At 53.1% G+C, this 17,027-nt stretch overlaps 2 protein-coding genes across 3 annotated transcripts in view; both read left to right on the top strand.

Moving 5' to 3' along the window:
- Positions 1–2,573, top strand: part of TNFSF12 (TNF superfamily member 12) — a 90,341-nt gene extending 87,768 nt beyond the window's left edge. For both annotated transcript variants that reach the window (XM_088464621.1, XM_088464620.1), the window contains one exon: positions 531–2,573. In XM_088464621.1, coding sequence (XP_088320747.1) covers positions 531–782 — 252 coding nt within the window. In that variant the 3' untranslated portion in view covers positions 783–2,573. The remainder of the gene's footprint in view (positions 1–530) is intronic.
- A 7,306-nt stretch (positions 2,574–9,879) lies between these two features.
- The window catches only part of TNFSF13 (TNF superfamily member 13), a 69,480-nt gene continuing 62,332 nt past the window's right edge, over positions 9,880–17,027 (top strand). The window contains exon 1 of the mRNA XM_088464622.1: positions 9,880–10,062. Within this exon, the coding sequence (XP_088320748.1) occupies positions 9,880–10,062 (183 nt within the window). The remainder of the gene's footprint in view (positions 10,063–17,027) is intronic.

Raw genomic sequence — 17,027 nt, 5'->3', positions numbered from 1 at the left:
CCTTTCTACCACGTTCTATCCTTCCACTCCCTTCATCCCTTCCCTCTCTCTACCTACCACATACCCTCCTTCCTACCACGTTCTATCCTTCCACTCCCTTCATCCCTTCCCTCTCTCTACCTACTACATACCCTCCTTCCTACCACGTTCTATCCTTCCACTCCCTTCATCCCTTCCCTCTCTCTACCTACTACATACCCTCCTTCCTACCACGTTCTATCCTTCCACTCCCTTCATCCCTTCCCTCTCTCTACCTACTACATACCCTCCTTTCTACCACGTTCTATCCTTCCTCTCCCTTCATCCCTTCCCTCTCTCTACCTACCACATACCCTCCTTCCTACCACATTCTATCCTTCCACTCACTTCCAACTATATACCCTCCTTTCTACCATGTTTTATCCTCCTACTCTTCCTCCTGTCTCTGTCTGCCACAACTTAACTATATATATATATATATATATATATATATATATATATATATATATATATACCCTACTTACTGTCCCTCTTCATGCTTGCCCCACCAGGTGCATTTCAATGAGGACCGAAGCAGCTACATCAAACTGGACCTACTCCTGAATGGCAATCTGATATTCCGCTGCCTACAAGAACTTTCTGCTACCGCCGCCAGTATCCATGACGCCAAGTTAAAGACCTGCAGCGTTTCTGGGCTTGTAATCCTCCAGCCCCGCAACTCCCTTCGTATCAGCACCCTCCACAAGGCCAGCTTTCGGGTAGACCATTTCCTCACATACTTTGGACTCTTTCAGGTGCACTGAAGATTCTCCCTGTAGGGGGACTGTAGAGGAAAGAGAGAGAGAGAATGTCTGTCCCCTTCTAGACTATAATACTCCATATATCTGGACTATAGGCGCCAGAAGAGGTCATTTCAAATATCGTGGCAGATCATTCTGGAGGACAGTACCCAGGACGCACCGCAAATGAAAGATTACAGAGATTAGATGCACTGTAACTCCAGATGCCGGGGTAGATAGAGCACCACACTATAAGTAAGTATCACAAGTCCAGAAAAACAAGAAAACCACGACCAGATATAAACCACTAGGTGCTGCAATTCCAGTTCACGAGGGACATGAAAGTTTACTGCAAACACACAGCACATTAATGAGGAAGTGCAGAATGTATTTATAGTCCAAAGTCAACGGGAGATCAAGATTGCACTATCCAGAACGTGCTGGAGGTCACAGGACGGGAAACCCAGCGTCGGCAATGTCTCGGAGGATCCATGTCTAGAATCAGAACAGTTCTCAGTAGTACCAGAGAGATTGGGCTCCGCAGTGCGGAGTCCTCCTGCTCACGGGCACGTCAGATGCACCGCAAACAAAATAGATGCAAGGGAAGAATGCAAAATGTGGATTTATGAGGCTCAGGGTCGCTGCAAATCTTGTACCAAAGACAAAGCAGAACTGTCGGCGACGTGTAACATAAATTCGCACGTAGAGGGAAATGGAGACGACAGCAGCTCTGACTTGGCGGTTAGGAATGAATGGACTAGAAAGCAGAACTTAACGTGAAGACAAGCGAGGTCTGTGCTATTCCGATAAGGGAACCAACGCCGGCCTTACAGCCGTTGTGATTACTATGCACCGTGCTGTTTATTGTGGGTATTATACTGTATATGTTTTGCTGTTGCGCCTAATAGGCCTAATTCTGAGTTGCCTGCAAACCGTCTGTAAGCGCGGATCGCCACGGCGGCAGAGAGATTTACCACCATACGCTAATGCGCATATCCGTGTGGCTTCAAGTCTGTAGCCCCACCGCCCCCCTCTGTCATTATTAGTATCGGCTCCTGAACCTGCCCCATGCTGGGGGGGGCGACAGAGCCGTCAGTGACAGGCTTCCCATCGCCGTATGCGCACGCCTCCGAACAGCGCGGAACTCCAGCTGCACGCCCCCCCCCCCCGTGACACTCCCGCGGAACATGACCTGCAATGTAGCTCCCCAGAAACGCCTATTTCTCGGAGAGGGAGAGACCCCCGGCCAAGATATGTCGGGCTCAGAATCAGGCGGAGAAACGTCAAAAAGGCGTAAAACGCAAAAGTGTGTTAATTGCTCGGTTTGCTATTTGCGGGCAGTGACAGTGAGCCAGCCCAATACTGTCGGCGCACGTCATCTACGCTGCCTTACCGTGTGTTTTACATGTATGGCAATCCTCCCCCCGGTTTGCGTGTGCTGTAAATAAAACGCCAGCAGCCGTACTCGGACTCACAACCCGTGTGCACTTACCCCGCAGGCCTGCAAATTAATCCTGAGACATTCCTGCAGATGCAGGACAGAACATGAATGTGCACCTAAGCCTCTATACTCTGTGTCTGTATGTGTGATATACTGTATATATAACAGGACTACAGGCCACATATTATAATTATATCAGAGCAATCGTAATATCAGGTCACAGAGCTCCCACACGGACATTTACTGGGACTGCAAAGAACCCCTGAGACACTGCTTGGACTGTTCCTGATCATCACTGTATTATACAGGTCATAACCTGGCATTTGCCGAATTCATATAATACTGATCACTTTATATTAAAACTATATTTTATACGTAACTTGGCACTGTGATTAATGGCTCTTATGTGCGCAAATGCGAATATGTATTCCGAGCTGCATCTTGTGTCAGTATTGTTATTTATTTATTCGTAACCAGTTACTTATATAGCGCGCACATATTCCACAGCGCTGTACATTCACATCAGTCCCTGCCCCAGTGGAGCTTACACTCTATGGACCTGACTCACCAAGGATCGCAGTTGCAAAGATGCACGCAATCGGTCGATTAATTCGCATGCGTATGAACCGCAGTGATGGGAATACCCAGGGCAACGCAGATCCAGAGCAGAGTGATTGACAGGAAGTGCCGTTTGTGGGTGGTAACAAGGGGGGGGGGTTGGTGGTCAGGCGAACGCAGACGTGCTAGTGCGTTGGGACGGCGTTGCAGGGGCGTGCATAAATTAGCCACTGCAATACCATACACAGCCTGAGGCCTCATAGCATGCGCTGAAGGTAGCAGTTCCTGAGTGAGGTCTGACTCTGCCTTACCTGAGCGTATGGGTCCGATGTTACTCGATCTTATCGATTATTTAGCTATGTTGCCCAAGTATACGGATGTGTGTAAGGGGAAGTGGGCGTCCTTATGGTAAGCTGTCATCGCATTGCGATTGCAAACATTTGCATTTCACCGCTAATAATAGCAACTGCGCTGAGCTGCGTCCGTTCTAGCAGAATAGCGATCCTTGCTGAATCAGGCCCTATAATCCTTACCACATGTGCGCACGCGCACACCAGGGTTAATTTTTCTCAGGAGCCAATTAATCTACCGGGAATCTTTTTTTTGGATTGTGGGAGGAAACCCACGCAAGAACAGGGAGAACATACAAACTCCACACGGTGCCGTGCTGGGAATCAAACCCAAGACCTCAGTGCTGCGAGCCAGTAACGCTATTACACCAATCCAACATATTATACTATTTTGAAACAAAACAAAAAAAAGACACCAAATCCCCACCCCACCATCTCCTATCTAGGACTATACTCACTACTGTAAGTTACGCAGCTGTGTAGGATTCAGTGGCACGAGGTAAAGCTCAAGTTCCTTAGAAAAAACAGTGCATGGGACGGTATCCGGTCATTAGGTCTACAGTAAAAACGTAGACAATGTTTGGGTAGACAATGGAAGTTAGACAGGCCATAGGTCGACAGTGTCTGAAAGTCGACACACTAAAGGTCGACTAATAGGAAGGAAGGTCGACAGGGTCATTAGGTTGACACATGGTCAACCCATGTTTTTTTTTTTGTTGTTTTTTTTAGGGTTCGGCACTTACTGGAGGAATAGGGTTAGGTACCAGGAGGGACGATTAGGGTTAGGCACTAGGAGGGAGGGTTAGGCACTTACCGAAGGGTTAGGCACTAGAAGGGACACTTACTCCGACGGTTAGGGTTAGGCACCAGGAGGGAGGGTTAGGGCTAGGCACCAGGAGGGACGGTTAGGGTTAGGCACGAGGAGGGAGGGATAGGCACTTACCGAAGGGTTAGGCACTAGAAGGGACGGTTAGGGTTAGACACTTACTCCGACGGTTAGGGTTAGGCACTAGAAGGGACAGTTATTGTTAGACACCTACTCCGATGGTTAGGGTTAGGCACCAGGAGGGACGATTAGGGTTAGGCACCAGGAGGGAAGGTTAGGCACTTACTGAAGGGTTAGGCACTAGAAGGGACGGTTAGGGTTAGACACTTACTCCGACGGTTAGGGTTAGGCACCAGGAGGGACGGTTAGGGTTAGGCACCAGGAGGGAGGGTTAGGCACTAGAAGGGATGGTTAGGGTCAGGCACCAGGAGGGAGGATTAAGGTTATGCACTAGAAGGGACGGTTAGGGTCAGGCCCCAGGAGGAAGGGTTAAGGTTAGGCACTAGAAGGGACGGTTAGGGTTAGATACTTACTCCGACGGTTAGGCACCAGGAGGGACGGTTAGGGTTAGGCACTAGGAGGGAGGGTTAGGCACTTACCGAAGGGTTAGGCACTAGAAGGGACACTTATGCCGACGGTTAGGGTTAGGCACCAGGAGGGAGGGTTAGGGCTAGGCACCAGGAGGGACGGTTAGGGTTAGGCACGAGGAGGGAGGGATAGGCACTTACCGAAGGGTTAGGCACTAGAAGGGACACTTACTCCGCGGGTTAGGGTTAGGCACCAGGAGGGACGATTAGGGTTAGGCACCAGGAGGGAAGGTTAGGCACTTACTGAAGGGTTAGGCACTAGAAGGGACGGTTATGGTTAGACACTTACTCCGACGGTTAGGGTTAGGCACCAGGAGGGACGGTTAGGGTTAGGCACCAGGAGGGAGGGTTAGGCACTAGAAGGGATGGTTAGGGTCAGGCACCAGGAGGGAGGATTAAGGTTAGGCACTAGAAGGGACGGTTAGGGTCAGGCACCAGGAGGAAGGGTTAAGGTTAGGCACTAGAAGGGACGGTTAGGGTTAGACACTTACTCCGACGGTTAGGCACCAGGAGGGACGGTTAGGCACTAGGAGGGAGGGTTAGGCACTTACCGAAGGGTTAGGCACTAGAAGGGACGGTTATTGTTAGACACTTAATCCGACGGTTAGGGTTAGGCACCAGGAGGGAGGGTTAGGCACTAGAAGGGAGGGTTAGGGTCAGGCACCAGGAGGGAGGATTAAGGTTAGGCACTAGAAGGGACGGTTAGGGTCAGGCACCAGGAGGAAGGGTTAAGGTTAGGCACTAGAAGGGACGGTTAGGGTTAGACACTTACTCCGACGGTTAGGCACCAGGAGGGACGGTTAGGGTTTGGCACCAGGAGGGAGGGTTAGGCACTAGAAGGGACGGTTAGGGTCAGGCACCAGGAGGGAGGGTTAGGCACTAGAAGGGACGGTTAGGGTCAGGCACCAGGAGGGAGGATTAAGGTTAGGCACTAGAAGGGACGGTTAGGGTCAGGCACCAGGAGGGAGGGTTAAGGTTAGGTACCATGAGGGCACTAGAAGGGACGGTTAAGGTCAGGCACCTACCCCGACGGTTAAGGTTAGACACAGGAGGGAGGGTTAGGCACTAGAAGGGACGGTTAGGGTCAGGCACCTACCCCGACGGTTATGGTTAGGCACCAGGAGGGAGGGTTAGACACTTACCGAAGGGTTAGGCACTAGAAGGGACGGTTAATGTTAGACACTCCGACGGTTAGGGTTAGGCACCAGGAGGGAGGATTAGGCACTTACCGAAGGGTTAGGCACTAGAAGGGACGGTTAGGGTTAGATACTTACTCCGACGGTGAGGGTTAGGCACCAGGAGGGAGGTTTAGACACTTATCGAAGGGTTAGGCACTAAAAGGGACGGTTAATGTTAGACACTCCGACGGTTAGGGTTAGGCACCAGGAGGGAGGATTAGGCACTTACCGAAGGGTTAGGCACTAGAAGGGACGGTTAGGGTTAGACACTTACTCCGACGGTTAGGGTTAGGCACCAGGAGGGAGGTTTAGAAACTTACCGAAGGGTTAAGCACTAGAAGGGACGGTTAATGTTAGACACTTACTCCGACGGTTAGGGTTAGGCACCAGGAGGGAGGATTAGGCACTTACCAAAGGGTTAGGCACTAGAAGGGACGGTTAGGGTTAGACACTTACACCGACGGTTAGAGTTAGGCACCAGAAGGGACGATTAGGGTTAGGCACTTACCGAAGGGTTAGGCACTAGAAGGGACGGTTAGGGTTAGGCACCAGGAGGGAGGTTAGGCACTTACCGAAGGGTTAGGCACTAGAAGGGACAGTTAGAGTTAGACACTTACTCCGACGGTTAGGGTTAGGCACCAGAAGGGACGATTAGGGTTAGGCACTAGGAGGAAGGGTTAGGCACTAGAAGGGACGGTTAGGGTTAGGCACCAGGAGGGAGGATTAGGCACTTACCAAAGGGTTATGCACTAGAAGGGACGGTTAGGGTTAGACACTTACACCGACGGTTAGAGTTAGGCACCAGAAGGGACGACTAGGGTTAGGCACTTACCGAAGGGTTAGGCACTAGAAGGGACGGTTAGGGTTAGGCACCAGGAGGGAGGTTAGGCACTTATCGAAGGGTTAGGCACTAGAAGGGACAGTTAGAGTTAGACACTTACTCCGACGGTTAGGGTTAGGCACCAGAAGGGACGGTTAGGGTTAGGCACTAGGAGGAAGGGTTAGGCACTAGAAGGGACGGTTAGGGTTAGGCACCAGGAGGGAGGATTAGGCACTTACCAAAGGGTTATGCACTAGAAGGGACGGTTAGGGTTAGACACTTACACCGACGGTTAGAGTTAGGCACCAGAAGGGACGACTAGGGTTAGGCACTTACCGAAGGGTTAGGCACTAGAAGGGACGGTTAGGGTTAGGCACCAGGAGGGAGGTTAGGCACTTATCGAAGGGTTAGGCACTAGAAGGGACAGTTAGAGTTAGACACTTACTCCGACGGTTAGGGTTAGGCACCAGAAGGGACGGTTAGGGTTAGGCACTAGGAGGAAGGGTTAGGCACTAGAAGGGACGGTTAGGGTTAGGCACCAGGAGGGAGGATTAGACACTTACCAAAGGGTTAGGCACTAGAAGGGACGGTTAATGTTAGACACTTATGCCCGGATTCAGAGCCGTTCGCTATTTGCGGTCATTCGTTCAAAAACAAGGGGTGGCTATTCAAATGATCCGTTCGCACATTGCAGTCTGTTCACACCTCTAAGTCTGAACGAGCGAGCAAAACATACGCTCATTTATTTGATAAAAACGCCCCCTGGCCGCTCGCACCATACGTCATGTCCGCTATATATTAGATTAATCGAGTACATCGTACAGCGTATGAACTGCTCGCTATTCTTGTGGTTGGTTTTTTCAACCGCTATTTTGCGAGCAGTTCTGAGTTAAAAAAAACCAAGTGACGTGGTCAATGATGCTGCTGTATTAATTATGCACTCCCTTAAAACGCCCGTTTTGACCTTTAAGCACGCCTGCGTTCGAATTCCACTCCCCCGTTTTTAAGCACCTTCCCCTGTTACCACCCACATACGCCTCATTCTGTCACTCAAAATAGCAGGCACTCGCTATATAGCGTACAAACGATTTTCGGCCGCACTGACTGGTTCGCGCATGCGTACTAAAAACCGTACGCATGCGCAGATGTGCGAACATCGCTCGGAACGAGCGTACTGCCGCTAGCGAGCGGCTCTGAATGAGGGCCTTAGTCCGACAGTTAGGGTTAGGCACCAGGAGGGAGGATTAGGCACTTACCAAAGGGTTAGGCACTAGAAGGGACGGTTAATGTTAGACACTTACTCCGACGGTTAGGGTTAGGCACCAGGAGGGAGGATTAGAGTTAGGCACCAGGAGGGAAGGTTAGGCACTTACCGAAGGGTTAGGCACTAGAAGGGACGGTTAGGGTTAGGCACCAGGAGGGAGGTTAGGCACTTACCGAAGGGTTAGGCACTAGAAGGGACGGTTAGGGTCAGGCACCTCCCCCGAAGGTTAGGGTTAGGCACCAGGAGGGAGGGTTAAGGTTAGGCACCAAGGGGAGGGTTAGGGTTAGGGTGAAGATTAGGGCTAGAAAAAAAAAAATGTTGACAATTTGTGTGTCGACCTAAAGACCCTATCGACCCTCTGTATCTGTCAACCTTCTTACTAGTCGACCTTTAGTGTGTCGACCTTCAGACCCTGTCGACCTATTGCCTGTCTATCTTCCACTGTCTACCAAAACATTGTCTATCTACTTACTGTAGACCTAATGATCCACACCCGGATGGGACCAGCAGCACAGCGCAACACATGGTCAGGCCCTGCTGCTCAGAGGTAAGGATCGCTGTGGCCCCAGCAGGTTCTGTGCTCGGAGCCCAAGCTCTCAGATCACATTTGGCAACCTCTGGAGACTGAGAATGGCAACAATACACAGGCTGGCAACTATGGTCTGACGGCGGCTTAATGCCAACATGTCCGGTAACCATAGTTGTCTGCTATACAGACATCGCTTCCATATGATGTGGCGGGATGTTTCCGTGGGTGCTTGGGCACCCCCAATATTCGTGTTGCCACCCAGCCATTTTTCAAACATACAGGGAGGATAACGGGAAAAACCCCAATCCTTTTAAAAAAAAAAAGTTGGCTCCCATGGTGGGTGGGATGTAATGATGCCACTCATGGCAATTTCCCTGCCGCCTGTATGTCTTGCCCGGCTTAAGGGAGGTCACCCGTTATTTTGAAAAGTCTCCCATGTATTTGTGGACAGATGCCAACAACAGGGTAATGTCTCATGGTGCAATGTGCCCGCTTAGGGCCGCGCCTGCTGCAATAACACAGAAAAGTTATAACAAATCCATTCAACGTTTTCTTATCCCAGGTACTACAAATCTCAGCATGCCCAGCCAGGATTTTCCCTTCTCTGAATCACAGTGATCATTTCATAATAAAGTAAATTTGATTAAAACACCTTATTAAAGGGTCAAAGGTCAGTACCATGTAAGAATATGTCATCATTATTTGGGGAAGGGACTGCTATATTTCTTTAACCCTGTATTTCCATTCAATAACCTTTTGATTGTGGCTCTGCCCTGCAGTATTTGTCTGGCATGGGCATGCTGATACTTGTAGTCCCACGAATGCTCACCTTATTCCTGATCACCGGTGCATATGTAATCCTTTCATGCGTGCTCCGTAGACAAACAGGTGCTCGTTCAAAGAGCTGACACTCCAGCGTTTGCTCTCTCCCTGTATTCCTCTAGCTGCATCCTGGCAGCGTGCCTCCCATTGTGACTTGTGCCTTCGGGCAGGACACTGGCAGAGGTGTTACGGGACAGCTCAGCCTTTTCCTTAAATGTTGCCTGATTTGCATATCAGGGTTTTCCTGGTGAGTCATTGATCCGGTGGCTTCCCGCAGCCTCATCGATGACTATTACCTGGCCTGTTATTACCAGGAGGAGAGGGAATAGGCACTGTATGTGTATACGCCTGTGCTGGGCATCTCCGGACCCCTCTGCTGCTGGCAGTCACTTGCTTCTCCCTCATTCTCAGACCACCTCTCTCTCTCCCCTCTATCCTCCTCCACTTTCAGTTTCATTGCTCAATTTCTATTCGTCTTCCCTCTTTGGCTGAGAAAGCTGTTTTCCTCTGTCCTGCGCAGATTATATTCCCGGGATAATCCCCACCTGCAGGAGCTCTCCGCTGTACTCTCTGTATCACTTCTCTCCTGTATACCATCTATATACCATCTTTATATCTTTACCCATTTTCCCCCAGCCTGCCTCAGATTATGACGCAATAATCCCTTAATCCCCCCTGGTCCCCCGTCCTGCCCACCCTATCTCTTTCCTTCCTCAATTTGCACGTGGCCAAGCGTGGGCAAAAACATGCCCCAGTTACCTCCAGCCAGGGTGCTTCCAGACCTGGCCAGGGGTCTGTGGGCAGGGCCGGGGGCTTGGCTGGGGGTCCTCCTGTGCCTTATTGCTCTGCTCCAACAGTCCATTCACCTTGGGAACCTACAGAAGGAACTGTCGCTGCTGCGGAGGGGTAAGGAGGACTCCAGGTTGGAGGTAGGTGAACTCGCAGTTGGCACTATCGTTGCCCAGTGTCCTGTTTAATGGGTTAAAGCTCCCTCAATAATGTTCTAACCAACGAGTGTACAGTAGATGCCAACGTATTGTATATGAATGATTTGCAGGGACACTCTGCTGCTGAACAGGGACCTACGCGAGTCATGTGTAGGACAGACCAGGGGGTCCTCGGAGAGCTACTGTGCCCATTACACCATGCAGTCAGCTATAGTGATCTGTCTCACAGTATAGCCACCTGTAGGTAACTGAAGAGGCTCCAGTATTTCATTTTGCTAAATCAGTTTGTATCAAACTTGTCATTTGCTACTAAAAATGTGATTATTTGTATTAAAAGAACATTTTGTTTTAGGCAGAAAAGAGATGTCAGCTGGTAATAACACGTACTAAAGAAAAAAGTTATATTCACCAGTTAAGGTAAATAGCAGGGTGGTGCAGGGAGCAGAGACACAGAGTGACGGCACAGCAGTAGGGAGCAGGGAGAAGAGACACAGAGTGACGGCACAGCAGTAGGGAGCAGGGAGAAGAGACACAGAGTGACGGCACAGCAGTAGGGAGCAGGGAGAAGAGACACAGAGTGACGGCACAGCAGTGTGGTGTAGGGAGCAGAGACACACAGTGACGGCACAGCAGTGTGGTGTAGGGAATAGAGACACAGAGTGACGGCATAGCAGTAGGCAGCAGGGAGCAGAGACACAGAGTGACGGCACAGCAGTGTGGTGCAGGGAGCAGAGACACACAGTGACGGCACAGCAGTGTGGTGTAGGGAATAGAGACACAGAGTGACGGCACAGCAGTAGGGTGCAGGGAGCAGAGACACACAGTGACGGCACAGCAGTGTGGTGTAGGGAATAGAGACACACAGTGACAGCACAGCAGTAGGGAACAGGGAGCAGAGACACAGAGTGACGGCACAGCAGTAGGGTGCAGGGAGCAGAGACACAGAGTGACGGCACAGCAGTAGGGAGCAGGGAGAAGAGACACAGAGTGACGGCACAGCAGTAGGGAGCAGGGAGAAGAGACACAGAGTGACGGCACAGCAGTGTGGTGTAGGGAGCAGAGACACACAGTGACGGCACAGCAGTGTGGTGTAGGGAATAGAGACACAGAGTGACGGCATAGCAGTAGGCAGCAGGGAGCAGAGACACAGAGTGACGGCACAGCAGTGTGGTGCAGGGAGCAGAGACACACAGTGACGGCACAGCAGTGTGGTGTAGGGAATAGAGACACAGAGTGACGGCACAGCAGTAGGGTGCAGGGAGCAGAGACACACAGTGACGGCACAGCAGTGTGGTGTAGGGAATAGAGACACACAGTGACAGCACAGCAGTAGGGAACAGGGAGCAGAGACACAGAGTGACGGCACAGCAGTAGGCAGCAGGGAGCAGAGACACAGAGTGACGGCACAGCAGTGTGGTGCAGGGAGCAGAGACACAGAGTGACGGCACAGCAGTAGGGAGCAGGGAGAAGAGACACAGAGTGACGGCACAGCAGTAGGGAGCAGGGAGAAGAGACACAGAGTGACGGCACAGCGGTGTGGTGTAGGGAGCAGAGACACACAGTGACGGCACAGCAGTGTGGTGTAGGGAATAGAGACACAAAGTGACGGCATAGCAGTAGGCAGCAGGGAGCAGAGACACAGAGTGACGGCACAGCAGTGTGGTGCAGGGAGCAGAGACACACAGTGACGGCACAGCAGTGTGGTGTAGGGAATAGAGACACAGAGTGACGGCACAGCAGTAGTGTGCAGGGAGCAGAGACACACAGTGACGGCACAGCAGTGTGGTGTAGGGAATAGAGACACACAGTGACAGCACAGCAGTAGGGAACAGGGAGCAGAGACACAGAGTGACGGCACAGCAGTAGGGTGCAGGGAGCAGAGACACAGAGTGACGGCACAGCAGTAGGGAGCAGGGAGAAGAGACAAAGAGTGACGGCACAGCAGTAGGGAGCAGGGAGAAGAGACACAGAGTGACGGCACAGCAGTGTGGTGTAGGGAGCAGAGACACACAGTGACGGCACAGCAGTGTGGTGTAGGGAATAGAGACACAGAGTGACGGCATAGCAGTAGGCAGCAGGGAGCAGAGACACAGAGTGACGGCACAGCAGTGTGGTGCAGGGAGCAGAGACACACAGTGACGGCACAGCAGTGTGGTGTAGGGAATAGAGACACAGAGTGACGGCACAGCAGTAGGGTGCAGGGAGCAGAGACACACAGTGACGGCACAGCAGTGTGGTGTAGGGAATAGAGACACACAGTGACAGCACAGCAGTAGGGAACAGGGAGCAGAGACACAGAGTGACGGCACAGCAGTAGGCAGCAGGGAGCAGAGACACAGAGTGACGGCACAGCAGTGTGGTGCAGGGAGCAGAGACACAGAGTGACGGCACAGCAGTGTGGTGCAGGGAGCAGAGACACAGAGTGACGGCACAGCAGTAGGGAGCAGGGAGAAGAGACACAGAGTGACGGCACAGCAGTAGGGAGCAGGGAGAAGAGACACAGAGTGACGGCACAGCAGTGTGGTGTAGGGAGCAGAGACACACAGTGACGGCACAGCAGTGTGGTGTAGGGAATAGAGACACAGAGTGACGGCATAGCAGTAGGCAGCAGGGAGCAGAGACACAGAGTGACGGCACAGCAGTGTGGTGCAGGGAGCAGAGACACACAGTGACGGCACAGCAGTGTGGTGTAGGGAATAGAGACACAGAGTGACGGCACAGCAGTAGGGTGCAGGGAGCAGAGACACACAGTGACGGCACAGCAGTGTGGTGTAGGGAATAGAGACACACAGTGACAGCACAGCAGTAGGGAACAGGGAGCAGAGACACAGAGTGACGGCACAGCAGTAGGGAGCAGGGAGAAGAGACACAGAGTGACGGCACAGCAGTAGGGAGCAGGGAGAAGAGACACAGAGTGACTGCACAGCAGTGTGGTGTAGGGAGCAGAGACACACAGTGACGGCACAGCAGTGTGGTGTAGGGAATAGAGACACAGAGTGACGGCATAGCAGTAGGCAGCAGGGAGCAGAGACACAGAGTGACGGCACAGCAGTGTGGTGCAGGGAGCAGAGACACACAGTGACGGCACAGCAGTGTGGTGTAGGGAATAGAGACACAGAGTGACGGCACAGCAGTAGGGTGCAGGGAGCAGAGACACACAGTGACGGCACAGCAGTGTGGTGTAGGGAATAGAGACACACAGTGACAGCACAGCAGTAGGGAACAGGGAGCAGAGACACAGAGTGACGGCACAGCAGTAGGCAGCAGGGAGCAGAGACACAGAGTGACGGCACAGCAGTGTGGTGCAGGGAGCAGAGACACAGAGTGACGGCACAGCAGTGTGGTGCAGGGAGCAGAGACACAGAGTGACGGCACAGCAGTAGGGAGCAGGGAGAAGAGACACAGAGTGACGGCACAGCAGTAGGGAGCAGGGAGAAGAGACACAGAGTGACGGCACAGCAGTGTGGTGTAGGGAGCAGAGACACACAGTGACGGCACAGCAGTGTGGTGTAGGGAATAGAGACACAGAGTGACGGCATAGCAGTAGGCAGCAGGGAGCAGAGACACAGAGTGACGGCACAGCAGTGTGGTGCAGGGAGCAGAGACACACAGTGACGGCACAGCAGTGTGGTGTAGGGAATAGAGACACAGAGTGACGGCACAGCAGTAGGGTGCAGGGAGCAGAGACACACACTGACGGCACAGCAGTAGGCAGCAGGGAGCAGAGACACAGAGTGACGGCACAGTAGTGTGGTGCAGGGAGCAGAGACACAGATTGACGGCACAGCAGTGTGGTGCAGGGAGCAGAGACACACAGTGACGGCACAGCAGTGTGGTGTAGGGAATAGAGACACAGAGTGACGGCACAGCAGTAGGGTGCAGGGAGCAGAGACACACACTGACGGCACAGCAGTGTGGTGTAGGGAATAGAGACACACAGTGACAGCACAGCAGTAGGGAGCAGGGAGCAGAGACACAGAGTGACGGCACAGCAGTAGGCAGCAAGGAGCAGAGACACAGAGTGACGGCACAGCAGTGTGGTGCAGGGAGCAGAGACACAGAGTGACGGCACAGCAGTGTGGTGCAGGGAGCAGAGACACAGAGTGACGGCACAGCAGTAGGGAGCAGGGAGAAGAGACACAGAGTGACGGCACAGCAGTAGAGAGCAGGGAGAAGAGACACAGAGTGACGGCACAGCAGTAGGGAGCAGGGAGAAGAGACACAGAGTGACGGCACAGCAGTGTGGTGCATGGAGCAGAGACACAGAGTGACGGCACAGCAGTAGGGAGCAGGGAGAAGAGACACAGAGTCACGGCACAGCAGTGTGCTGCAAGGAATAGAGACACAGAGTGACAGCACAGCACTGTGGTGCAGGGAATAGCCTCAGTGACAGCACAGCAGTAGGGAGCAGAGACACAGAGTGACGGCACAGCAGTGTGGTGAAGGGAACAGACACAGAGTGACAGCACAGCAGTAGGGTGCAGGGAGCAGAGACACAGAGTGACGGCACAGCAGTAGGGAGCAGGGAATAGAGACACAGAGTGACAGCATAGCAGTGTGGTCTAGGGAATAGACACAGTGACAGCACAGCAGTAGGGAGCAGGGAGCAGAGACACAGAGTGACGGCACAGCAGTAGGGAGCAGGGAATAGAGACACAGAGTGACGGCACAGCAGTAGGGTGCAGGGAGCAGAGACACACAGTGACGGCACAGCAGTGTGGTGTAGGGAATAGAGACACACAGTGACAGCACAGCAGTAGGGAGCAGGGAGCAGAGACACAGAGTGACGGCACAGCAGTAGGCAGCAGGGAGCAGAGACACAGAGTGACGGCACAGTAGTGTGGTGCAGGGAGCAGAGACACAGAGTGACGGCACAGCGGTGTGGTGTAGGGAATAGATACAGAGTGACAGCACAGCAGTAGGGAGCAGAGAGCAGAGACACAGAGTGACGGCAAAGCAGTATGGTGTAGGGAATAGACACAGAGTGACAGCACAGCAGTAGGGTGCAGGGAGCAGAGACACATAGTGACGGCACAGCAGTAGGGAGCAGGGAGCAGAGACACAGAGTGACGGCACAGCAGTAGGGAGCAGGGAGCAGAGACACAGAGTGACGGCACGACAGTGTGGAGCAGGGAGCAGAGACACAGACTGACGGCACAGCAGTAGGGTGCAGGGAGCAGAGAAACAGACTGACGGCATAGCAGTAGGGTGCAGGGAGCAGAGACACAGAGTGACAGCACAGTAGTGTGGTGTAGGGAGCAGAGACACAGAGTGACTGCACAGCAGTGTGGTGTAGGGAATAGACACAGTGATGGCACAGCAGTAGGGAGCAGGGAGCAGAGAAACAGAGTGACGGCACAGCAGTAGGGTGCAGGGAGCAGAGACACAGAGTGACGGCACAGCAGTACGGTGCAGGGAGCAGAGACACAGAGTGACGGCACAGCAGTAGGGTGCAGGGAGCAGAGACACAGAGTGACGGCACAGCAGTAGGGAGCAGGGAGCAGAGACACAGAGTGACGGCACAGCAGTAGGGTGCAGGGAGCAGAGAAACAGACTGACGGCATAGCAGTAGGGTGCAGGGAGCAGAGACACAGAGTGACAGCACAGCAGTAGGGAGCAGGGAGCAGAGACACAGAGTGACGGCACAGCAGTGTGGTGCAGGGAATAGAGACACAGAGTGACAGCACAGCAGTGTGGTGTAGGGAATAGACACAGTGACAGCACAGCAGTAGGGAGCAGGGAGCAGAGACACAGAGTGACGGCACAGCAGTGTGGTGAAGGGAACAGACACAGTGACAGCACAGCAGTAGGGAGCAGGGAGCAGAGACACAGAGTGACGGCACAACAGTGTGGAGCAGGGAGCAGAGACACAGAGTGACGGCACAGCAGTAGGGAGCAGGGAGCAGAGACACAGAGTGACGGCACAGCGGTGTGGTGTAGGGAATAGACACAGAGTGACAGCACAGCACTAGGGAGCAGAGAGCAGAGACACAGAGTGACGGCAAAGCAGTATGGTGTAGGGAATAGACACAGAGTGACGGCACAGCAGTAGGGTGCAGGGAGCAGAGACACAGAGTGACGGCACAGCAGTAGGGAGCAGGGAGCAGAGACACAGAGTGACGGTACAGCAGTAGGGAGCAGGGAGCAGAGACACAGAGTGACGGCACAACAGTGTGGAGCAGGGAGCAGAGACACAGACTGACTGACGGCACAGCAGTAGGGTGCAGGGAGCAGAGAAACAGACTGACGGCATAGCAGTAGGGTGCAGGGAGCAGAGACACAGAGTGACAGCACAGTAGTGTGGTGTAGGGAGCAGAGACACAGAGTGACAGCACAGCAGTAGGGTGCAGAGAGCAGAGACACAGAGTGACGGCACAGCAGTAGGGAGCAGGGAGCAGAGACACAGAGTGACGGCACAGCAGTAGGGAGCAGGGAGCAGAGACACAGAGTGACGGCACAACAGTGTGGAGCAGGGAGCAGAGGCACAGACTGACGGCACAGTAGTAGGGTGCAGGGAGCAGAGAAACAGACTGACGGCATAGCAGTAGGGTGCAGGGAGCAGAGACACAGAGTGACAGCACAGTAGTGTGGTGTAGGGAGCAGAGACACAGAGTGACAGCACAGCAGTAGGGTGCAGAGAGCAGAGACACAGAGTGACGGCACAGCAGTAGGGAGCAGGGAGCAGAGACACAGAGTGACGGCACAACAGTGTGGAGCACGGAGCAGAGACACAGACTGACGGCACAGCAGTGTGGTGCAGGGAGCAGAGACACAGAGTGACGGCACAGCAGTGTGGTGCAGGGAGCAGAGACACACAGTGACAGCACAGCAGTAGGGAGCAGGGAGCAGAGACACAGAGTGACGGCACAGCAGTGTGGTGCAGGGAGCAGAGACACAGAGTGACTGCACAGTAGTGTGGTGCAGGGAGCAGAGACACACATTGACAG

Source organism: Taudactylus pleione, unplaced genomic scaffold (genome assembly GCF_031769625.1).
Source record: "Taudactylus pleione unplaced genomic scaffold, aTauple2 ptg001724l, whole genome shotgun sequence".
NCBI classification, from domain to species: Eukaryota; Metazoa; Chordata; class Amphibia; order Anura; family Myobatrachidae; genus Taudactylus; species Taudactylus pleione.
Note: the sequence above shows the minus strand (reverse complement) of the source record. Positions and strands in the feature narration are given on the sequence as shown.